This window comes from Cryphonectria parasitica (genome assembly GCF_011745365.1).
Source record: "Cryphonectria parasitica EP155 unplaced genomic scaffold M406scaffold_3, whole genome shotgun sequence".
NCBI classification, from domain to species: Eukaryota; Fungi; Ascomycota; class Sordariomycetes; order Diaporthales; family Cryphonectriaceae; genus Cryphonectria; species Cryphonectria parasitica.
Window position 1 is genome coordinate 2,991,607 of NW_024468911.1, and position 21,952 is coordinate 3,013,558.

The 21,952-nt window shown below is 52.8% G+C and overlaps 10 protein-coding genes across 10 annotated transcripts; 7 read left to right on the forward strand and 3 right to left on the reverse strand.

Annotated features, from left to right (window-relative positions):
- Positions 1-249: 249 nt before the first annotated feature.
- On the reverse strand, positions 250-795 carry M406DRAFT_252710 (uncharacterized protein; the record flags this gene model as incomplete). Its single annotated transcript, XM_040916859.1, has 1 exon — positions 250-795. The coding sequence occupies one exon, from the start codon at positions 793-795 to the stop codon at positions 250-252; it is 546 nt and encodes a 181-aa protein (XP_040778468.1).
- Positions 796-1,777: 982 nt separating this feature from the next.
- On the forward strand, positions 1,778-3,270 carry M406DRAFT_350595 (Clavaminate synthase-like protein; the record flags this gene model as incomplete). The annotated part of the gene is made up of 3 exons (XM_040922565.1): positions 1,778-1,877; positions 2,099-2,290; positions 2,355-3,270. The coding sequence occupies 3 exons, from the start codon at positions 1,778-1,780 to the stop codon at positions 3,191-3,193; spliced, it is 1,131 nt and encodes a 376-aa protein (XP_040778469.1). The 3' UTR covers positions 3,194-3,270.
- A 317-nt stretch (positions 3,271-3,587) lies between these two features.
- M406DRAFT_328583 (APH-domain-containing protein) lies at positions 3,588-4,811 on the forward strand (the record flags this gene model as incomplete). The annotated part of the gene is made up of 1 exon (XM_040920343.1): positions 3,588-4,811. The coding sequence occupies one exon, from the start codon at positions 3,588-3,590 to the stop codon at positions 4,809-4,811; it is 1,224 nt and encodes a 407-aa protein (XP_040778470.1).
- Positions 4,812-5,364: 553 nt separating this feature from the next.
- Positions 5,365-7,014, forward strand: M406DRAFT_345481 (uncharacterized protein; the record flags this gene model as incomplete). Its single annotated transcript, XM_040922085.1, has 3 exons — positions 5,365-5,414; positions 5,532-6,752; positions 6,799-7,014. The coding sequence occupies 3 exons, from the start codon at positions 5,365-5,367 to the stop codon at positions 6,866-6,868; spliced, it is 1,341 nt and encodes a 446-aa protein (XP_040778471.1). The 3' UTR covers positions 6,869-7,014.
- Positions 7,015-7,410: 396 nt separating this feature from the next.
- Positions 7,411-8,832, reverse strand: M406DRAFT_252418 (uncharacterized protein; the record flags this gene model as incomplete). Its single annotated transcript, XM_040916842.1, has 2 exons — positions 7,411-8,237; positions 8,292-8,832. 2 exons carry the CDS (start codon positions 8,830-8,832, stop codon positions 7,411-7,413), a joined length of 1,368 nt encoding a protein of 455 aa, XP_040778472.1.
- Positions 8,833-9,254: 422 nt separating this feature from the next.
- M406DRAFT_338265 (uncharacterized protein) lies at positions 9,255-10,799 on the forward strand (the record flags this gene model as incomplete). Its single annotated transcript, XM_040921329.1, has 6 exons — positions 9,255-9,308; positions 9,370-9,425; positions 9,477-9,694; positions 9,749-9,816; positions 9,869-10,595; positions 10,645-10,799. The coding sequence occupies 6 exons, from the start codon at positions 9,255-9,257 to the stop codon at positions 10,797-10,799; spliced, it is 1,278 nt and encodes a 425-aa protein (XP_040778473.1).
- A 490-nt stretch (positions 10,800-11,289) lies between these two features.
- Positions 11,290-13,403, forward strand: M406DRAFT_345482 (uncharacterized protein). Its single transcript, XM_040922086.1, has 4 exons — positions 11,290-11,537; positions 11,592-12,853; positions 12,918-13,085; positions 13,170-13,403. The coding sequence occupies exons 1-4, from the start codon at positions 11,485-11,487 to the stop codon at positions 13,274-13,276; spliced, it is 1,590 nt and encodes a 529-aa protein (XP_040778474.1). The 5' UTR covers positions 11,290-11,484; the 3' UTR covers positions 13,277-13,403.
- A 156-nt stretch (positions 13,404-13,559) lies between these two features.
- Positions 13,560-14,174, reverse strand: M406DRAFT_328588 (uncharacterized protein; the record flags this gene model as incomplete). The annotated part of the gene is made up of 2 exons (XM_040920344.1): positions 13,560-14,115; positions 14,155-14,174. The coding sequence occupies 2 exons, from the start codon at positions 14,172-14,174 to the stop codon at positions 13,560-13,562; spliced, it is 576 nt and encodes a 191-aa protein (XP_040778475.1).
- A 1,171-nt stretch (positions 14,175-15,345) lies between these two features.
- M406DRAFT_275086 (uncharacterized protein) lies at positions 15,346-17,838 on the forward strand. The gene is made up of 2 exons (XM_040918244.1): positions 15,346-15,502; positions 15,557-17,838. Exons 1-2 carry the CDS (start codon positions 15,358-15,360, stop codon positions 17,770-17,772), a joined length of 2,361 nt encoding a protein of 786 aa, XP_040778476.1. The 5' UTR covers positions 15,346-15,357; the 3' UTR covers positions 17,773-17,838.
- A 3,001-nt stretch (positions 17,839-20,839) lies between these two features.
- M406DRAFT_69655 (uncharacterized protein) lies at positions 20,840-21,952 on the forward strand (the record flags this gene model as incomplete). The annotated part of the gene is made up of 3 exons (XM_040925289.1): positions 20,840-21,161; positions 21,324-21,637; positions 21,722-21,952. The coding sequence occupies 3 exons, from the start codon at positions 20,840-20,842 to the stop codon at positions 21,950-21,952; spliced, it is 867 nt and encodes a 288-aa protein (XP_040778477.1).

Sequence of the window (21,952 nt, forward strand, 5' to 3'; positions counted from 1 at the left end):
CTAGAGATGTAATTCCATCAGGACAGCGCCATCTGCCTAACAATGGGGAAGGGGCAAAAAATCAAACATTTCATGTAACTTGGAAACACTGTTTGCATCCGTTATCTTGGTCTTGAGTTTCTCTTTCGATGGGTAGTAGATGTGGTATCATTATCAAGTGAACAGCAAAGTAATAGACGACAAACGAAGGCAAAAAACGAGCCGTAGGTCGTCAAGGCCAGCATCATCATCATCGTCAATCTCATCATCCTAGTTCTTCTCCTTCTTCTTCTTCTTCTTCTTCTTTAATATTTCCACCACACGACCTACTAAACCCTCCAGTGTGTCCTCCAGCGGCACGTCCAACCTCTGACACGCAGCCTGCACATTCCCCCTCTTCCAGAACCCGCCCTCGCACCCGACCACCGCCCTCCCGGAGCGCACGCACAGCCCCAGCTCGAGCAGGCTCACGGGGGCCTTGCTCTCTGCGACAAAGAACACCACGACATGGGACGAGGAGTCGATGCGGTCCATCTCCCAGTCGGTCTGGGCGCGAAAACGGTCGTCGTGGTGGTAGTCCTCCTTCCAGGTCTTGTCCCACTTCTCCTGGAAGGGGTTGTAGATGGTGATGGGGTCGGGAGGGAGGTCGTCGTGGTCGAGGAGGCGGGACTTGAGGTGGGCGAGAAAGTCTTGGCGCCAGGGAAACTCGGTGGGGCCTGCGAGGAAGATGGTTGTTGGGTGGAGGGGTGTTTGGGAGGGTGTGTTGGGGGTGATGATTTGGATCTTGGGGGAGGAGGGGACTGGGGAGGAGGCCATCGTCGATTCTCTCTCTCTCTCTCTCTCTCTCTATATTGATTTGATCGTGAATGAAATGCTTACGAGGTGGTAGTGGTGGTGGTGGTGGTGGTGGTGGTGGTAAAAATCACGATGGTATTAACTGCTCAGGCCTGTATACTTAGAGATTGAGTTGCCTCCAGACTAGAAGTGTATAAAATACAGTATTGTTTGTATCCACGTCAAGATGAGGGGCATTTCCCACTCAGCCGCCTGTGAGGCGCACCCATACGCCACCACCACGACTCAACACAGAGCCTCATCTGCAATGAGTACGGTACAGTAAACAATATCTTTCTTCTTTTCCCTCCAAAAATAAGAGAGAGAGAGAAAAAATACTGTGGACAAACGGGTGGCAAATGAGTGGGTGTGTGACAGGCAAATACATTTTGTTAGACAAACCTTAAAAAAGAAACAATCAATAAGGGGAATAGTAGATAAAACAACAGTTTTTTATCAGATCCGATACGGTAACTGTCGTGACTGTGCAGGGCTCTACTCACTAACTGTAAGTCACTCACTGGTCCCTTGTCAAGTAATCTGTGGCTTGTCCCACTATCAGCCGCCTATCATTACAGCTTGGCTTATCTCTGGCCTAGAAGATAGCTGCCGGACTAGGCCAGTGCTTACACCGGTAGCCGCCGAGGTCAGCGAGGCTCACCTCTTCTATTCTCGGGCGCCTCCGCGTTGACCTGGACGATCCTCCCCGCTGTCCTACCTGCCATGTTCTACTTATCATAGTATAAATATTGTGGAAGGCACTCCGCCTCTCCTTCCCCAGATCCGTCTCCTTTGTTTCTCTATTTACCTACTCAAGTATACCTACTTCTTACCAGTATTGTTCCTAAATTCGCTGTCAACCATACTTTTCCAAGCAATCAAAGAGAAGAAAGTTCACATAAGAACAACAACACACGAGGAAGGCTCTCATCTCCTCCTGTGTTATTATCAATCAATATCAGTCATGGCTGCCATCACAGTTCAGCCTCTGTCCTCCACCACCGAGGGTTCCGGCATCAAGTTCGGCGCCGTCGTTGACAACGTTGATATTGAGAATCTCACGGGTAAGATACGATGAGCCACACACGCGCATCGTTGCATCTGCCGCTGCATCGTGATATGTGATTTATGATGTGAAATATGCATGTATGGCGAGAACTATACCCGTAATGCCTTTTTTCCCAAGGCTAAATCGGTAACCTCGTCGGTGAGTATTTTCCCTCAAGAAGACTTCTTGAGCCCTCCTCCATCCCCAAGACAATCATGACTAACTTCCGACACGCAGATGCCGATTTCGATGTGATTCGTAATGCCCTTTTCAACAACCAGGTCCTGGTCTTCAAGAACCAGAGCCATGTCACCCCCAAGGCACAGTTCGAGCTCACCCGCCGCTTTGATCCTGCCGGCACATCATATGGCCACGGCAAGACCATCGACGCGAAGCGCTCCATCCTGCACCCAGACCTGAAGACCATCCGTGAGTACTCACTGCCTCCTCATCATCCTCTGCATCAGCCTGGATGCTGATAATTTTTCCGCAGCCCACCAGCCTCAAGTCCAGGTGATCGGCAACGGCTTCGTGCCAGAGTACGAGGGTCTCAAGAACATCCAGCTCCGCCACCCACACCACAAGACCTTCCACGCAACCTCGATCCCAGCCGAGGAGGACCTCGACTTCACACGCTTTTACAGGTGGCACATCGACGCTGCTCTGTACGGCCTCGCCCCACCCATCGTGACGACCCTCCTCGCCGTTAAAGTCCCTGGCGGCCGTCGCCAGATCTGCCGTTACGACGACGGCACAGGCGACGAGATGGAGGTGCCCCTTGGCACGACAGCCTTTGCGAGCGGCTACGAGATGTTCGACGCCCTGTCGCCCGAGGACCAGGCCTTTGCCCGCTCCACGCGCGTCGAGTACGCCCCACACCCATACATCTGGATGAGCGGTGCCCGGTCGCGGTCCACAGGCTTGGGCCTGGAGACGGAAGGCAAAGAGATTCCTCTTGACCAGCTGCCCGAGATCGAGGAGGACAAGATCCAGATCCTGCCCATGTGCTGGCGGAACCCCGTCAACGGGAAGCTGGCCCTGCAAGTGCATCCTTCTGCCGTGCGCAAGCTGCACCTCGCGGATGGAACCGTCGTCGATGACCTGGGCAAGGTGCGCGAGACGGTCTACCGCCTGCAGAGGCAAGGGATCGCGCCCGGCAAGATCTACGCGCACGACTGGCAGGAGGGTGACCTGGTGCTGTTCCACAACCGGGGACTCATCCACAGCGTCGTCGGCGCATTTGCTGAGGACGAGGTCCGTCTGTTCCGCCAGTGCAATATTGCTGCGAGTCACCTGCCTGAAGGTCCCGTGGAGGTCGCACAGGCTGCTTAGAAGAGTGTAGAGTTTTCACGAGATGGCTTTTCTTTTTACAATTTGCTAGAATAGAGAATTTACAGCGTTTCCATGTTCTTTTACTTATACTTGACATATACTCGCTTTGCCTTTTGTATCCCATATGAGCCGCATCATTCGAGCATGCATAAGAGACTGCTTGATTCTATGCCATTTACAGTAACTTATAAAGGCGGAATCTCCACCCCCAGAAAATGAATCATACTGTACAGTGATGAGTCGAAATGATCATGATGTTGTATGGTATTCTCAAATAGTATTAAAAGTCGCATACTGGAGATGTCTTGTCCATTTCATAAGTCGTCATGACCTTTTGAAACTCCCTGTTGGAACAACCATCCGAACTCATTTTACTTACAACAACACAGCAAACATGGGAACACCACAGCAATACCTTCCGCCCACCCTATCGGATCCCACCATCCAGTCCCTCCTCACCTCCCTCTCCTTGCCGCCAGCAAAACTCATCAGTCCCCTCATCGTCGCTGCAGCCTACCACACCCTCTACCTCCTCACCTTCCCGCCCGAGGCCAACGCCCAAGGTGAGCTGGCCCCGGCCCTGCCCCAAGAACCAGACGGCTCTACAACCCTCGTCCTCCGCGTCTCGGGCCGCCACCTGCCCCGCATCAAGACGACTAACGAGGTTGCCGTCATGCAATGGGTTCGAGCTAATACCTCGATTCCCGTCCCGGCTGTGGTGCGGTTCGACGCCACCGAGGCCAACCCGCTCGGCCACGAGTACACACTGCTGGAGCGCGCCCCGGGTATCAGCGTCGATAAGGTGCTAGACAGGCTCGACGAGGCGGCGCGGCGCGACCTGGTCGCTCAGCTAGCGGACCTCGTGGCCCAGCTGCACGCGCACGAGTGGACGGCGGTCGGGGGGCTGGAACCCTCCTCTGCAGACGGAGGCGGCTCGGCGATTGTTCCGGGCCAGGTGCTGGACGAGACGTTTTGGCAGGCGCCGGATGTGGAGAGGTACTGGCCGGGTGGGCACGAGACCGTCTCGACTTTGAACATAGGGGGGCCTTATGAGAGCTACACGGCCCTCTGCGCCGCGAGCGTGGACAAGTACGTCTACGCAATCGAGAGGCACGAGCGCCTTGCCTGGATGAGGGATCTCGTCCCACGGCTGAGGGCATTCGTGGGGCTGCTCAGGGGCGGCGACGGGCAAGGAAGGGCACGAGAGCTCAAGCTGGACGACACGAGGCTCGTCCTGGCGCACAGGGACCTTCACTTTGCGAACATCATGTTGGATCCTCTTACGAACAGGATCACGGGCATACTTGATTGGGAGTTTGCGGGGGTCGTGCCTGCGTCCAGGTGGAATCCCGTCAAGGCATTCCTGTGGAACATGAAGGAGGGCGACGAGTCTAGGGCCGAAAAGGCAGAGCTCATGAGGGTGTTTGAGGAAGTCTGTGCAGTAAAAGGTCTCACTATTCTAAGCGATGCCAGGGCTAATGAATATCAAGAGGCCATGCAGTTGGTGGTGAACTACGTGCGGGCGATCGTGGAAGTGTGCCCAAGGGGTGAAAAGGAGGAGGCTGCGAGGGAATGGAGGAGGCTGGCGGAGGAGGCGATGAGGAAACTTGGAGTCTAAAAGGTCAATATGAGAGAGAAAGTTGAAGACGTTGACATCCACGAGATACTTCAAAGACAATAAGTACTTGGTTATGTAGAGCGATGTACTTGTTTTGACAGTAGATAAGCTACTATTCAGGAGTGTAGTCTCGGCGGTAGAACAAGGTACAGCGTTTAGTATAGCGGAAGGCTAAGAGAGGCCAGAGGACCCCTGACACCTCAGCAAGTGGCTCTGTATTCAGGCGACGCCCGCCTATAAAGCTAGGGCGACGCTCAGAAGTCATGTGGGCCTGATAACCAGCGCAGATAGCGGCTGCTGCAGGAGTAAACAAGACAATGCCCTTCTGCAGACCGCGATTTCGCGCTCCGGCCAACATCCAAAACCTTAATGTTGCTTTTGATGTTTTCAAAACTCTGAGGACTTCTCCAGGACCACTTCCTGCTCATGCCTTTGAGGGACCAGTCGCGAGGAGAGGAGGTGCCCGCGACCGCAGTGCTCCGCCGTGCCCAGCAGCAACGACGTCATCTGCCACTTCTTCGTCCACGTCGAGGCAGCGATCTCACATCACAAGATGAGCAACGCACTGGAGTGGCTTGTCGAACATGAGCCGGGCTTCAGAAGGTACCTGGCCTGCTTCCCATTTTCCCCCTCTCACCCCCTTCCTCAAATTATATGCAGACACGTAGACTAGACGAGCTCGATACGCATCATAATGGACTAACAAAAAGAGGAAAAAAGGTCTCGTCTTCCCGCCTTGTATTCCGACTTTCGAGGCCAGCGTACCACAAACCCAGATGGCTTTCAAGCCAACATATCAGCCTGGCGACATGGTCTAGCCAGCCTCGTACGCGCAGGCTTTGCAGAGTCAGGCTCATCAGTGTCCACCCCAAACCACGTCGTCTTAAACGCCGACGAATCCCTCCTCCGAGCCCTCGAGAGCAAACAGTACGGAAGCCCCCTCGCCCTCGGCGCCGTCATAAGAGAAGCCGCACAGCATAAGGATCTCGTGCCGCTGCAGGAGTTCTTGAGCGCACAGCAGAGCATATACTACAAGTCATGGGGCTCCATACCCTGGAGCATCGCCTCGTGGGGCTTCAGGCAGCTGGGTCTGACTGGGGCCTTCACATTTGGCAGTGAAGACCGACTACCAGGCGGACAGTTCGTGGTCATAGCGAATCTGGAGGCCGCATCTAGGTCAGTGCTTGAGCAGACCACGGGCCTGACTTCTCGCTTTGAGAGGACCTTCTCCAAGGTGCAGTTCCAGACGGAGTTCAGAGACGCGATATTGAAGGGCCAGAAGCTGTCAGAGACAGACTTGGAGGTCTTGTTGAGATTCATGTCGCGGGACCAAGGACTGCTACTCTACGATGGCAAGACGATCAAGCTCAAAACCACCGGTGTCAACGACACAATGATTACAGCCGAGGACGAGACGATCGCATCGCTCAAGGAGTTGACCGAGTATCTGGAGCATCAGACGGCGGTGCTGGAGAAGAAAATTGAGGAGCTTTCCATCACAGCTAAGGAGGCGGTTGCTAAGAAGAACCGCGTCTCCGCTCTCGCGGCTCTGAAATCCAAGAAACTGGCCGAGTCGTCCCTGCAGAAGCGGTTCGCCACGCTCAGCCAGCTCGAAGAGGTGTCGGCCAAGATCGAGCAGGCATCGGACAACGTCCAGCTGGTCAAGGTCATGGGCTCCAGCACAGGCGTCCTGAAGAGCCTCAACGCACAAGTCGGCGGCGCAGAAGGCGTCGAGGAGGTGGTGGACCACCTGCGTGAGCAGATGAGCCAGGCCGACGAGGTATCCAGCATCCTCGCGGAGCAAGCACCGGTCGTTGACGAGAGCGAGATCGACGACGAGCTCGAGACCATGTTGCGGGAGGAGAAGAGCAGGGAGGAAGAGGTCGAGCGTGCAAAGACGGAGGCCGAGGAGAGAAAGCAGGCCGAGGCCACGGCAAGGAGGTTGGCAGAGCTGGATGCTCTGAAACCAGTTCCGGATCGCATTCAGGATACAGAGGAAGACCCGTCAGAGGAGCTTAGTCAAATGTCGTTGGGGAAGACGCCACAAGCGCAGGTAGAAGGGTGATCTGAGACGCCGCGTAGCATAGGAAATACACTGAAGGTTTTAAGCAAGACTTGCATGTGTTCATAGCGTGTGTATATATAGGTGGCTTTGGATGACTTCTCCATACAGACGAGACAATTATGTGACTGCATCGCACCGATTAGACTGCTCTTACGTTTACGTGAAAGGCCTTTGTTTGGGATGGCTTGCTCATCATCATGAAAGTCTCGCATCATGGCCTGCTCTCCGCGTAGGTTGTTGTAAGAGCCGAGTCTCTAAGCATGTTTGCTTGGTCCTCGACACGCCGAGTCGAATGTTAAACTGCGGTATTACTCTGCCGTAAAAGACAAGTTACTGAAGCCAATACACCAAGGACAGACTTTCATGATTGTGATCACTATTGTGTGCATGACGCTGAAATGCACAAATGGATGCAAACACCAGATCGCTTTCTGCTCTTCTACAACGCCCGCTAAAGCAACCTAAATATGGAAGCGGCAGCACTCACGGTGACTACACCGGTACTAAAGATCTGAAGTTGAAGCTGATGCTGGGTTATGATGGCGCGCCTGCAGACGCAGAACCGGTGACTGCATTTATTCCTGGGATCGAACTGTCACCACTGGGTATATCAGCTCCTCTGGCACCCTCAATTTTCCTCGGTGACGACAAATCAATGATCTCCGAGGTCCTAATTGGCCCGTCCTTAGGATGTGCCGCATCTACGTCCCCAAGCTCTGGAGAATGCTCACACCTCGTGCCGTTGACCCGCGGCTGTTCGGAATCAGTTTTGTCGCCGAACGATGAGGCTACATCCCGCGTTCTGTCTTCTACCTTTTTATGCGACTTTCGCGCTTGAGAAATGAGGTTGTTGAAAGAGTTGTTGTGCTTGGCGGACCAGCCTGCACCGTCGAAGTCCTTGTCCTTGATCTGGGCACCCAAGTTTGCGGAGAGGGACATCGTTGAGGCATTGCCACCCTGCGTGCGCTCCCATGTGTCCAGATCCTGCATTAATTCTCGCTTCGTCTTGGGCCGTGCCGAGTCACAATTTGCGTTCCAAATCATGACCCATTCTTTGTGCCTCTTTTCCAAAAGTAAGCGAGAGCCCCAGGTCGGTATTCCGAGATCCGCAAGTTTCTTCTTTAGCTTTGTATCATTCAGTAGGGAATAGTTGGTTGACGGAATTCTCTCGAACGTTATGGCTGGGGGTGTCCCTGAAGACCGTGCTGATGGCAACCCAAAGGTCTTCTTCGTTTTTGACGGGCTCGGCTGAGGCTGTGGCTCTCCTGGACAGTCGGTGTCGAGATGTTTATCGACTCTCTCAGGTTTCATTCGCCACTGACAGATCGGGCATGCAACTAAGCCGTCATCTGTGACACATGCTGTTAGGCAAAATCCTCGAAGACCATTTGTTCCAGGACGTACGGGGACCTTACCAGGGACATATTCTTCTACTTCCTCCGCCTCGGGCACGTCTGCTTCTTGTTCCATCATGGCTGCCGTGGTAATTGCTGCCCTCGCACTGCTCGATCGGGTAGACATCCTAGTCCTCTTACTCGTGGATTCGCCGTTGGTAGACCCTTCGCGGGCTTTCCTCTTGGTCGTCGCAAACGGACCTGCTGAAGTCTCACCAGCAAGCGGCCGGCGTGCAAGGTCCAGCATCACCTCCCTGGAGCTCACAAAGGCCTCAACAGCCTCCCTGATGGCCCAGTTGCCCCTCAGCTTCGATTCTTGATCCGGTGTGCGGCACAAGGGGCATTTCCCGTCGGTGTTGAGAGCCCTCCGTATGCAGAGGGAGCAGAAAGTGTGAGAACAAGATGTGATGAGGGGCGATTGAAAGAAGTCTTTGCAGACGTGGCATCGCAGCGACTGCTCGACCTGCATAAGACTGGACAGGGGAGTCCCAAACCAGTCTGTTGGGTCTGAGACATCGTAGGCATCGTCCTTGGTGGCGGGGCCCGCAGTCCGAGAGTCCATTCTCGCCGTTCCACTTGCGAAATTATCTTATGTACATCAAACCAAAAGCAATGGATAGATATAATGGAGCACGTGACAAGTGAGGTATGTGCTGTTGAAGGAAAGGTGAAGAGAGTGGTAGGACGGCTGAAGGGTCTTGCCGACCGAAGAGGATGAGGCGGCAAACGAAGGCGCGAGGCGCGTCATCGAGGACAGTAATTTTTGGGGAAGGCGCGTTTTACTTAAGTGCGGATTACTTTAAGGGCCCCACCACGCGTCTCGAAATGGTAGGCTTGTGTCTACGACACTCACTGGCATTGCTTTCTTGTTCCATTTCCGACATTTTGCATGTATTTTCCTTTGCCGTTTTAAATTTTTTTGCATGTGCTTTTCGAAGGCTAAGTGAATCTTGGTGCAGCCTTGGGCCAATTCTACCTTTCAAGATGGAGGATTACAGGAAGTACCTCGCTGAGCAGGTCGTCTCAGAGGGCAAGATTGTGAGAAGGACCTGCGTGCAATCCTCGACCTCGACTTTGCGTGTCCTGACAATATGTCCAGATCACCTACCGGACTTTGAGTCGGGCGCTGGGGGTCAACGTCAACATTGCTAAGCAGTGAGTTCTTGTGAATTGCACGCATTAGAATTACTGCTCACCCGACTACAGAATGCTCTACGACTACCATGGCTGGCAGAATGGAAAACGCTCTGGGGCTGTGCATGCGACCTACATGATCTATGGTAACAAGAAATCAGTTCATACCAATGGCCATTCGCAGCAAGACGGAGACGTGGAGATGACCAGCTCTCCTCCAGAGCCCATGTCAGTTGCCGAAGAAGTGCCTGTGATGACGTTGTCTCTCGTCGCGGAAGAGAATCTCAAAGGTACACCATGCTATTCCATCCAAGGCTCGGATATCTGGAGTTGACTTATTTCAGACGTCCTTTCCCTGTACGAGAACGTCGTATCCCTTCATGTCTACAGTTTAAGTGCACATCAGATTAAGGTCCGTGTCGTGCCCTTGCTCAAGCATTGTGATTGACTAACTAGAGCTTCAGGACATGCAAATTCTCTCAGACAGTGCCAAGCCAGTCCCTGACGTGGGAACTGAAGGCGTTCACGGCGATCAGCCGAAGATCACTGCGCCCATTCACAACCCTCATGTCCGACGAAGAGAGCGCCGCGAAGCCGCCCGGGTGGCAGCCGCTCCTGTCTCCAAGCCCGTCGGGACGAAGCCAGCACCGTCGAAGCCCGCTCCTGCCGCGACCGTCAAGGAGGAGCCGAAAGTAGAGCAGAAGCCGTTGTCCAAGGAGTCAACTCCGGTGTCATCAGGAACCAAGAAGCCTGCGCCGAAGCGCGGTGCACCCGGTGGTATCATGCAGTCGTTTGCTAAAGCTGCATCAAAGCCAAAGAGGGCAGAAAACTCTCAGTCAGCGACCTCCACTGCAGCCGACGACTCAAGCATGCCGACACTCTCAGACGATGGTGAAGACGATTCGATAACGATGTCTGAGCCAAAGAAGGCGAGCGACACGGGGCGAAAGACCAAGAAGGATCGTCAGGAAGAGCTGAAGCGGATGATGGAGGAGAGCAGTGAGGATGAAGAGCCAGAGAAGGAGGACACTCCCATGGAGGAGCCCGAAGAGGAGCCGGCAGCGCCACAGCCTGAAGACAAGGCAGACGAGGAGCCGGCTGAAGTCGTCTCAAGCACTGGAAACGGGAGACGCCGCGGAAGGAGGCGCGTGCTGAAGAAAAAGACCGCCATAGACGACAAGGGTTATCTGGGTAAGTTCAATGACACAAGCTTAAGAGTTCGGCTACTAACACATGTCAGTCACCATACAGGAACCCGGCTGGGAGTCCTTCTCGGAAGATGAGGCAGCGGCGCCTGCCAAGAAGAAGACCGAGACCGCGGTACAACCCGCAAAGGCAAAGAAGCCGGCGCCAAAGGGCCAGGGCAATATCATGTCTTTTTTCGGCAAGAAATAAGATAGTTACATGTATTCAAACGCTAGGCTGCGGCATCATTTAGACGAGCAAAGATCATCGAGCCGCATACTACAGTATATGGGAATTCGATGGGGGTATTAATGAGGCGACAACTCTCAATTGAAAAATGTCTGCATGACACAAAGACAACCAGGTCCCTGCATATCTCAGCAAAGCGCCGCAGCATCGTGAATAGTATGGACCTACCCTAGTTGCCTTGGCACACTGCGGCCCCTTGTGTCCAGCGCCGGATCAGGGGCCTCTAGCCTACATAGGAGACCCCGTTGGAGATCCCTGCACGTAACGCGGGGTACTTATTCCCCTGTAGGATAGGGGTCCGCGGCTTGAGTGTCTCCGGAAACCTGGGGTACGTGGACAATAGAGCTGGCCAATCTCCAACTCCAACGTTTCCTAGCACATGAACTCTTGTCTCCCTCAACTACACCCACACACGGTCCCACGATTTCCCTCCCTTATTTACACTTCGCTATAATGAAGTAGTCACGAATTTTCACTCTTGACGACTGATGACAGAGGTGGAGGCCGACGGGCGCTACTTTCCTTTACTGTCTATAGGAAAGGCAGGTTTGCGCCTCGCCGCTTATATTGTGCTCCCTCGTGACGACCAAACCGCCTGTCGCGCTCCATCTTTCTCGGCTACGACTTATTACACACTCCTTTCAGTATGGGCTGGGGATACTTAGCGTTGAGCTACGCCCTGTGGCTGCGCATTGTCTTGTGCGCAGGGCAGCTCGGGAGCATACAAGAGAAGCCGGTGACCGAAGACGACAGGATAGACTGGGCCGCGGTGTGTCCCGATTACTCCAAGTACTCTAAACACCCACATGGACCAAACAGCGAGGGACCTCTGGCACTACCCTTCCAGCGGCCCCATCCAAAATGTCGAACGTTCCACTCGGACGCGGTCGAACAGGTCATCCGCGATGTCACCTCGCGCATGAAAGACCCCGACCTCGCACGGCTCTTCGAGAACGCCTTTCCTTCGACGACAGATACGACGGTCAAATTTCATACCGATGGGACTAAGAAGTTCAAGAAGAAGAGCTCTGGACAGAGCGTACTGGACAATGGCGCATGGGAGGGGCCGCAGTCCTTTATTGTGACGGGAGATATCACAGCAGAATGGCTACGGGATAGTTGCAACCAATTATCGCCCTACATGCCGCTCGCGAAGAAGGACAAGGCAATCTTTAACTTGATACTCGGCGCCGTCAATACCCAAGCGGAGTATGTGATCCAGTCGCCCTACTGTAACGCTTTCCAGCCACCGCCCATCTCGGGGCTCAAGGTCTCGTTCAACGGTCAAGACGATATCGTCCATCCGGCTTACGAGCCAGCTGTCGTCTTCGAGTGCAAGTACGAGCTCGATTCTCTTGGTCATTTCCTGACCCTGTCCAACAACTTCTACGAAGCCACCGGGTCTCTCGATTTTGTGACTTCGCGCTGGCTCCTGGCCCTGGACACGGTGCTGAAGGTGCTTCAGCAGCAGAGCATGTCTACCTTCAACCCCAAGACCGGGCAATTCCAGAGGAACCAGTACACTTTCAAGCGTCAAGCATGGACGGGAACCGAGACGCTGAACCTGGACGGAGTGGGGAACCCGCTGAACAACGGCACGGGCCTCGTCCGCAGCGCCTTCAGGCCCAGCGACGACGCGACCATACTAGGCTTCTTCATCCCGGCGAATGCCATGATGGCAGTCGAGCTTAAGAGGGCGGCTGCTGTCCTCAAGGCTGCCAGCGACGATGAACGGGCACAGAAGCTCGAGCAATGGAGCATGACGATCACAGACGGGATCTGGGAGCACGGCGTGGTCCAGCACGCAAAGTTCGGACGGGTCTTTGCGTACGAGGTAGACGGGTATGGTTCGTCCATTTTGATGGACGATGCCAACTATCCAAGTCTGCTGGCCCTGCCTCTCATGGGCTTTGTGCCGTCGGACGATGAGGTGTATCAAAATACACGCAAGATGTTGCTGAGCAGGACATCAAACCCGTACTATCTGGTGGGAAGGGAGTTTCAAGGCATCGGCGGTAAGACTGGAGAGATTTCTTGTTCAAGACCTCGCCGCGACCAGAGGACTGACTAGACCCGCAGGTCCGCACATTGGCCTCTCGAACGCGTGGCCAATGAGCCTCCTCATCCAGGCACAGACAAGCCAGGACGACGATGAGATTGCGGGCTGCCTGGACTTTGTCCTCAAATCCGCCAAGCTTGGCCTGATACACGAGAGTATTGATGTCAACAGCCGGGCTTCCTATACCAGTGAGTCATGATGTCCAATCTGGGAATATATCAAGTAAGATGCTGGTAACTGACTACGCCGCCACTTTCTTTTCTTTTCTTTAGGAAGCTGGTTTGCCTGGGCAAATGGTGTTTTCGCCGAGACCATCTTGGACCTAGCCAAACGGAAACCGCATCTGATATTGAAGGATTCGACACCATATGAGTTATAGAAGAATGAGGAGGGCAAAAAGCGTTGTGAAAGGGGTGCATGAGCATGGAGATTGATTAGACGTTTGCACCATGTATTTCTTAGCAGCTGTTCTAGCGATATCCTTGAATACCCCATGAAGCGTTTTGAACCTGTGCCGCGCAGAGAGCAAACAACAGGATGCCATGACTAAAGAAACAACAACCACCGAGCCAAAGTAAACGTGCACCGTATCAGTCTACTTTGTATCCTTTCCCACATGATCCCAGACCCGTTGCTAGAGCCGCGCACATAATATTTATAAGCTAACGGCGACGCCTCGCGACGGTAGTGATGGGTTCCTGACCCACCGCGATCCTCTGCTCGTTGATCTCGTCGTTGACGCTGGACATCCCAAACTTGGCGAAGATAGTCCGAGCCCAAGCCATGATGGGCGTGTTGTTGAGGTTATCGTATCCCACCGCGTACGTCCTCGGCCACGTATCAATATATATTTGGCTGGCAGAGGTATAGTAGAGGATTGTGACGTCCTGTCTACCAAGGCCCTCAAGGGTACCCTTACTTGCGCTACCGAGGAAGGTCCTTTTGGCGCCCTCCGTAACTTTCTTGAAAGCCTCTACCGCTTTGGAATGGTCTGCTACTGGTACGAGGTGATGCCGTTCTTTATCGGGATTGTCTGGGTTGAGGCTTTGCAGCGCGACATCGACAAAACTGGCGATGACCAGCTGCATCTTGCCGCGGACATCGCGCTGCTCCCTATCGTCAGGATCATAGGGCAACGTAATGTCTTGCCATCCTTCGTACGGCTCTACTAAGTCCCTGCCAAAGCCTCTTTCGCGCCGGTCCGCGTCAAGATCGTCGCTAAAGACGGCCGTGACGTACAACTTTTTATAGGCCTACTCCCCGCCAGCCTTCAACATTTCTCACTGTGTGCCCACTCCCGGCAATTACCACCTACGTATTCTTTGCTCGTTCTCTATCCGTCCGAGGAAATGTCAAGCCCACCTTATCTATCTTCATTCCAATTGATAATGCGAGGTTTCCAGGACTCTCAAGAAGACCAGAACGGTGGAGAAAAGTCATTTCCCAATAGGCAAGAAGCACACTGTGCATTTATGGGATCTCAAACTGATTATTCACAGAGTTCCTTCCAAGTATGAGGCTTGGACAATTCTGTACAAGCACGGAGGCTTTCGCCCTACCAAGAATGTGAGATTGCTTGGTGTTAAGATTTGGGAACAGCGGCAATACGAAAAGCCCACAATCGCTTCTGTCCGGCGGCATGCGTATTTGAAGAACGACGATCTCGAACATATCTTCCAGACGGAAGTTCGGAATCACGCAGCGACACCACTCAAGACGAAAAAGGAACAGATATACGTCCATAATATGGATCTTTACTATTCAAGTATTCTTCAAGCCCTTAGGCAGCTAGACCGGGAGATACAGCGAGTTGTTGACTTGCTGTGTCATAGGGTTGAGGAAGGGACTGTAGAGCTATGGAATCCGGTCGTCCTGCATGTAATGAATGACTGGCGGCGGCTTGAATGTGGTTTTGCGGCCACTACATTGCTGGCGTAGGTGTTCGCGAGCTTGTGCATTGTCGGAATTTCATCTTGTGCTGCGGCAGGCGCGAGCTACATAGTTCGGTTTCAGCCGTGGAACCAATGATCACACACAATCTCTCGCGAGCCCAGAAACAATCTTGCTGGCGCGAGCACTGCTCTCCGTCTGAAAGCAAGGCCTGCCCCATGGATAGCGAGGACAAGGCAATGCAATGCGTGCTTCTCAAAGTTTCCTTAGCCATTATTCTTGCCTGAAATATGTCAGTCTCGTCAGAGATGATTCTGAGGGTTTTTTAAAAAGTGGCCCATAGGGTCGATACCAGCCGTAGTTGCTTACGGTGTGAGAATACGTCTCCGCGCATCGATGCCAGGAGCTTATTGTGGAGGCTGACTAATTATGGAAAACTATTTTCCCGGAAGTGGCTCAGCTCGGTGGCTGGGGCTGGGCGGCAAACTCCGTACAGACCAAATGCCGCGAAACGCGTCTTCGTTCGGTCCCTTCCAACCCTCCTCCCATCTCAGGAACGTCCCATCCGCCATGGCAGATCAATCTCAGTCAAAGATCATCGAAAGCAATCCTATTGGGAAAGGCCTTGATGCCTTCCGCGCTTCATTCAGTTCGATCTGCGAAGGCGCGAGTGTCTCCTGCACTCCGGACGCGTTAGAGCAGCTTAGCCAAGATGGTACGAAAAGACATCCTACTTCCGTTCCAGTACGCTCCTCTGACCATTATTCAGATCTCCAGAATGTCGTCCTCGATCTTCTATTCGCTCTACGCAACCTCCCCACGATTCGTTTCCTGCGATCAAAGACAGGCTATGGCACCCTTCGCAACGATCTCCTCAAACTGATCTCTGCTGTCAGTTCCGACAACTTCGACTTCAACCGCATCAAGCCTCTCCTAAAGGCAGCCCTCGCCGATGATCCTGATGATGCGCTCATCTGGAACCAACTCTACAATGCCGTTACCGAATCCACCCCGCCTCCCCGACCGATAGCCTCTTCCTTGCAACAAACCCCATGGCTGCACAACACGAGCAGCTTCGCGAACTCCTCCGAGTATCGCGATGATGTGGACAGAGTCCTTAGGAATGAACTCGGCGCTTTGTACGTCGGGCTTCCTCAATTCCATGAGGCTTTTTTTGGACGGGTGGCAGGTCTTAAGACAGCATCCGAGGCTGTCTTTAAAAAGTGCACGGAAGGCAGCGAACCACTCTTCAGTAATGGGTGGAGCGGATGGCCGAGAGATGCAAATCAGAACGGTGTCTTGAGCTGGTTTGCGGAATTGAACGAGAAACTGGCGATATTAGCAGAAGAATGCAAGTTAGCCCCAACAAATCGACGAAGGCCACTGGCACAACCCAACAAGCCGATCCAGGGTTCTACAGCAGAACGCAAGTTGGACGTCGGCTTCGTGGACAACCCTAAGGCTGGGAAAGACTCTCGATGTCACTGGTCGCATATCCTCGTACCGGGCGAGTTGAAGAGCAATCCATCGGCTGACAAAGCATCAAAGGCATGGCTTGATCTTGGGACGTATGCGAGAGAAGTGCTTGCTGCTCAAGATACCCGTCGCTTCGTCTTGGGCTTTACCATTTGTGGATCTCTCATGAGGATATGGGAGTTTGACCGGCTTGGAGGGATTGCATCCGAACAATTCGATATCAACAAAGATGGGCTGCAGTTTGTATCCACAATCCTTGGGTTCCTCTGGATGAGCAAGGAGGAGCTTGGCTTCGACCCGACAATCATAACAGCAAATGATAAGCGATTCATTGAGATCAAGCGGAATGGTTCAACAGAGCGCCTTATCATTGATAAGGTGATGTTACGCGCACGTTGCATAGCTGGCCGGGCTACAACTTGCTGGAAAGCCCATCGCGAAGGACACCCACAGATACTGCTCGTTATCAAAGACTCATGGCAATACCCCGAGCGCGATGAGGAGGGCGAATTGTTACGCGAGGCAACTAATCAAGGCGTTATCAACGTGGCTCGATATTACTATCACGAGACAGTTCAAGTACACGGCATGGATGATGATATTCGAAGAAACGTTCGCAGAGAACTAGATGTTACCACAGCTACGAACTACCAGCCGGAACGCTCGATGCCGCCGCCGCCGAGTATAATCGCGTCTGGGGCTTTACGGAGGCGCAGCAGCAGCCGCGCTACTAGCAAAAAGCGACCATCCAGTCAGATTAGCGCCCCTCTGCCCCCCAGCAAGCGATCCCGTTCGGCATTTCCAACGAAGGCTGGCGGCGATGCACTATCAAACCGGGTGCATCGACGTATTATTCTTCGTGACTATGGAAAGCCTATCTACAAGGCAAGCTCCCGATCGGCCCTGCTTGCTGCGTTGGAAAGCTGCATTGAAGGACATGAGTCCTTGCGGCGCAAGGCCAGCTTCCTCCACAGAGATATCTCCATCAACAATCTCATGATTAACGAGGATGACAACAACCCCTCCTGGCCTTCGTTCTTGATTGATCTGGACCTCGCCATCAGAGAGCAACGAGAGGGCGCCTCTGGAGCAAAGAGCAAGACCGGCACGAGGGCATTCATGGCAATCGGGACGCTTCTGGGCGAGCAGCATTCTTTCATGCACGACCTCGAGTCATTCTTCTGGGTGCTCTTCTGGATATGCATCCACTATGATGCGAATGGTGAGGATATCGGGCCAACTGAGTTCGACAGTTGGAATTACGAGAGTGATAACAAACTGGTTCGATCAAAAGTTGGTACGATAGGCGATAAGAGTATCTTTCTCAAGATCGTGGAAGAGAACTTTAGTTCATACTACCAGCCATTGATTCCATGGGTCAATAGGCTGCGCAGAGGGGTATTCCCAGGTGGTGAAAGACGGAAAAGACCGGAGCCTGAGCTCTATTCCTTAATGAAGAAGATACTTCAAGACGCACAGCAGGATGCTGAAGTTACAGCGGGCGGATAATGTATAGTATAGGTATTAATTATTGCCTAGGAGCAAGTTGATCTGATAATTCAGTCATTTTCTTCGTTTTCTTTTTCCTCGTCTCATTTGCGAGGATAGAGCTTCCTTCTGGTGACTTGACATTCGAGGCAAAAAACAAGCCAGCCAGGTGACGAAATCAACCATCGGCTGTGGCAATGCAGCAAGCAGGCCCTCAACCTGGTAGCTATGACGCCCCGCTCAACAGGCCCTGGCAGGGCCAACCTATACTACGCCATTGTTTACTCCGCACTTCCCTTAAGCACGAGGGGAAACCTGGCATGATTTAGTCAATCCTCTATGATCCGCACGTGAGGTTCTTGTTCACTGAAGTACAGGGGATATCATTCTACTAGCAGAATCGTATTGACTTTTGGTAGCGACTTCCGTACCTCATGTGCATTTTCCCACAGCTGTGCTTTTCCACATCTGTGCTTCGTGTGTTAGCCAGGACGGATAATAAGAGAAGAAAAAGTGCTCTTGACCGAAATAGGAAATGAGCACAGAAAGATGCTCCGAAGTATCCAGATGGCTGGGCCGTCGCGAAGCAGGTGTTTAGCAGACGCAGTTTAGTGGGTCGTTAGAGTAACAAGCTTCGTATCTTCACGCAGCTAGGTGGTCGGTCAGTAATTAGCACCCCCATTTTAGAACACCCTTCCCGTTCAGCCGGGGGCACAAAAATGTGCTCCAACATAGGACCATTTTGAGCCATTTGCAGGATTATAGACAGACTTCAGGAGACGGCAACTGCCAGTCGAGAGCAAGTCAACTAGCCGCGGATGGGGTCTTGTAATGATGCACTGCAATATCCGAAGATCCTGAAGTACACAAAGGGTTTATGCTAACAAGAGCGGTATCAAAGTAATAACCAATCGAATACGGAAATATAACTGAGTAATCTGTGCAAGTGCTTTCATTCGCCTTTGGGGCTATTCAAGTGTGTAACAAATGAATACTTAGATTGACGACTGAAGAGCTATATCCTGGTAGTCTATCTAATGGTAATGAACATATTCTTATATATCCAGCTCTTCATCGTGGCTCTGTGGATCTGGTGGCAGATTCATAGATCCATGGTATAAGGATCTGAGGCTCTGAGAGCAGACTTACAGATCCTCCCTCCATTACAACTCTAACCCTGGATTATGTAATACTGCCTGTTGTCCGACGTTGGGTTGTGACACCTGGTCCCTTGTTGCCGGGGCCTGTTCCGTGACCTGCATGTTGGATGGGTCATAACAGGTCTAGGCATTGCTGATTGGCAGTAGCATGCGGAGCTTGTTGGGCCTTATTCCTGGGGAGGGGTCAAGGTAGCTCGTGACCGAATTGGAAAGTAGCACTGGACGGTGCTCCAGCCTATATTCAGCCACGATAGGATGCACACGTAGGCAAATCTCATTGACTCAATTTTAATGTAGAAATTTGAGACGGAAAGGAGAAAAGAAAAAGAAAAAAGAAGAAGAAAAAAAGGCTTCCACTTTAGGCCCCTTCTTCCGACGGCGCAAAATTGTGTTCCACCATTAATTTGATATAATTCACTATTTTAAGCGATCTACAGGATGACGCTTCGCTAACGCTGCGGAGAGATAAAATGCAGGTATGAGTTGGCGCTGAAGTTTGATACCTGTCCGGAACACACACAATAATCGGCGGCATCCCAAACTGGCAAAGGGCACAGAAGGTGCTCAAGCTCATTTTGGGCCTAGGGCATTAACCACATTGACTTGGCTCCATTCAGGATGACGGCCGGTCGGCTCCAGCACCGCCACCATACCACCAGGCAGCTGACACCGAGTAGCTTGGGAAAGAGACGGATATACATTCCTAATCATGATTCGCTGGCTCTTCTTGTCCACCGTGGCAGGAATACGGGTTATTTGAGGAAGGGGATCACCGAGAAACTGGGGGGCGCCAAATTGTCTGATATCACTGCTCGACTCAGCCAACGCTCATTGTTTGGCACTCCGATAAAATGGGGCCAGGAAATGCATTTCTTGGATCGTACGTACGGAGAACTGGGAACACCTCTAGCCTTCACATGCCACCAAGGCTGTCACTTAGCTCAATGTACCGGCCGGACGACAACTCTCGGACGTGATAGCATCCTAACATCCCGAAAGTCAACGCATGTTCAAATCAAGACATTTCGCGTAAGCGGTCAAAGTTCAAAGCAACCGTGTTCAGACCCCATGGCCGTAAGCCAGACTGCGAATTCCACGACAGTTGGCGAATGCGCTCCGGCGGAATGAAAATGAAAATGCGGGCGCCATCATTGGGGCGTGTGCCAGTTGGGGTATCCAACTGAGCATCTGTGTAGAGCTTGAAGAAAGCGCCGGGGGCATCACCATCTGGAACCCAGTTTATGTCGAACCAGACCTTCTCCATGCGAGAATGCGATCGCCACGACGCAAGGGCAGAGATCTTGGTCAATCGCACTAGCGGGTGCGAGGAGTCTGAAGAACTGCTATCGAAGGCATCAGTACAACAGCTTTCACATCACCGTGCCAGAAACCTGTTGTTCTGGTCGTGACTGGTACATAGGTGAAAGCGAGGTGGTACCGACTTGGTAAAATCAACCCGCCTCTTGGAGAAATCAACCCGCCCCCCACCGCTCTAGCCGTATTTGGCAGAACATACCGCACGGCGCCCACACTGTAAGCCATAACAGAGATCTTGTAAATTGCGCATGCAGCCTCAACACAAGCGCACTGCATGTGCTCACATATATTTGGTGAGAACATGCAGTGCACTCATGACATCCCTGCGTTACAAATTGATTTGCATTGTAAGATGTGTCTATTAAGATTGATCTATTGCTATGAATGTCAAGTTGCTTGACTTTGGCTGTGGTGGACAAATAGCGCTAGTTGTAACGTGGGCACACGTCGTGTGCTTCAACAGTTTGTAAATATTTACTTCAAGCGCGCGCTATACCGCGTCTGCGCTTACGATTTTTCTTTCTTCACCAACAGGCATCATCAACAGGGCAGTATTTCCTCAACACCACAACACTTTTTTTAACCTGCTGATCAATTGTCTAGGATTCAAGATGGCCTCGGACTCTGTTACGTCTTCCTCGTCTCTCAACGCCACCGCGGCTGCGGCTCCTGCCGCTTCGCGGTCATCTCCCACTGCGTGGGAGTATGTTAAGACGGTTGTGCCAGAGTACAGGACTGCGCCAGAGTTTCGGGGCGAGGAGCCTACCGGTATATTCGAGAGGCTTGGCTCGCTGCTAGCTGTCAATAGCCTTGTTCCAAATCCTCATCGCGCGACCCTCGAGCGGGAGGCTGGTCAGGTCTTTGACCTGGGCCGTACTGGTGGTCGCTCCAGATTCAACATCAACCTGAAGGCTATCCTTGTCCAAGCCTCAGGTATTGCCTCAGCCTCACCAGCTGAGGCATGCGACAACTGTCGCAATCTGCGTGGCCTCTGGCAAGGATGTGTTCGGGCTCCTGTGTCTGAACCCAACGCGCTTCCTTATGGGGCTTGTAGCAATTGTACATACAATAGCTATTCATGATCTTATATTACAGAATCTGTGATTGGCTATACTGCTCCGCTTGTATTCCATACAGCGCCTCCTGCCCCCTCTGTAGCTTCGCAGCCTGCTCAATCAGCGGCTGCTCTGTCTATGCCTGCGCCTGGGCCTGCTTCCAATGCTGTGCCCGCAGCTGCTCCTGTTGTGTCTGCTTCAGCAGATACAGCAGCGGTTCCTCCTGCTGTGGTGGAAGCAGATGCTGGTTCTGTAGCAGCTGCGGATCATACAGCTGCGGATTCCTCAGGCAGGTTGTTACTGGGCAATTCTGCAGGTATAGAAGACGAGCAGCTATTCCTACCTTTTGAGTCGGTGGGTTCATCTGACCATGGGAACAATATACAAGAACCAGAGGGCGGATGAGCACCTGAGGCTGATATGGGATGGGGTTGGGAGGGCGACATCGTGGAGGAGGAGGCAGTTGATGAGGCAGTCGGGGAGATCGTCGAGGGGATTGTTGACGAGGCTGTCGCGGAGGAGAACGCGGTCGAGGAGGACGCGGTCGAGGAGGAGGAGGAGGAGGAGGACGACGAGGTCGTGGAGGAGAGTGCCCATCCGCCCCAGGACCCAGAGGGAGGCTCTCGGAAGCGTAAACTCCCAATCCACAAGTTGGATAGCATGGGCTAG

What these genes read in the sequence shown, in the direction of transcription:
- M406DRAFT_345482 (XM_040922086.1), top strand. Translation starts at nt 11,485, where the DNA reads ATGGGCTGGGGATACTTAGCGTTGAGCTACGCCCTGTGGCTGCGCATT. An exon ending in GGAGTTTCAAGGCATCGGCG is followed by an intron (nt 12,854 to 12,917) that starts GTAAGACTGGAG and finishes CTAGACCCGCAG; the next exon opens with GTCCGCACATTGGCCTCTCG. An exon ending in CAGCCGGGCTTCCTATACCA is followed by an intron (nt 13,086 to 13,169) that starts GTGAGTCATGAT and finishes TCTTTTCTTTAG; the next exon opens with GAAGCTGGTTTGCCTGGGCA.
- M406DRAFT_275086 (XM_040918244.1), top strand. Translation starts at nt 15,358, where the DNA reads ATGGCAGATCAATCTCAGTCAAAGATCATCGAAAGCAATCCTATTGGG. An exon ending in AGAGCAGCTTAGCCAAGATG is followed by an intron (nt 15,503 to 15,556) that starts GTACGAAAAGAC and finishes ACCATTATTCAG; the next exon opens with ATCTCCAGAATGTCGTCCTC.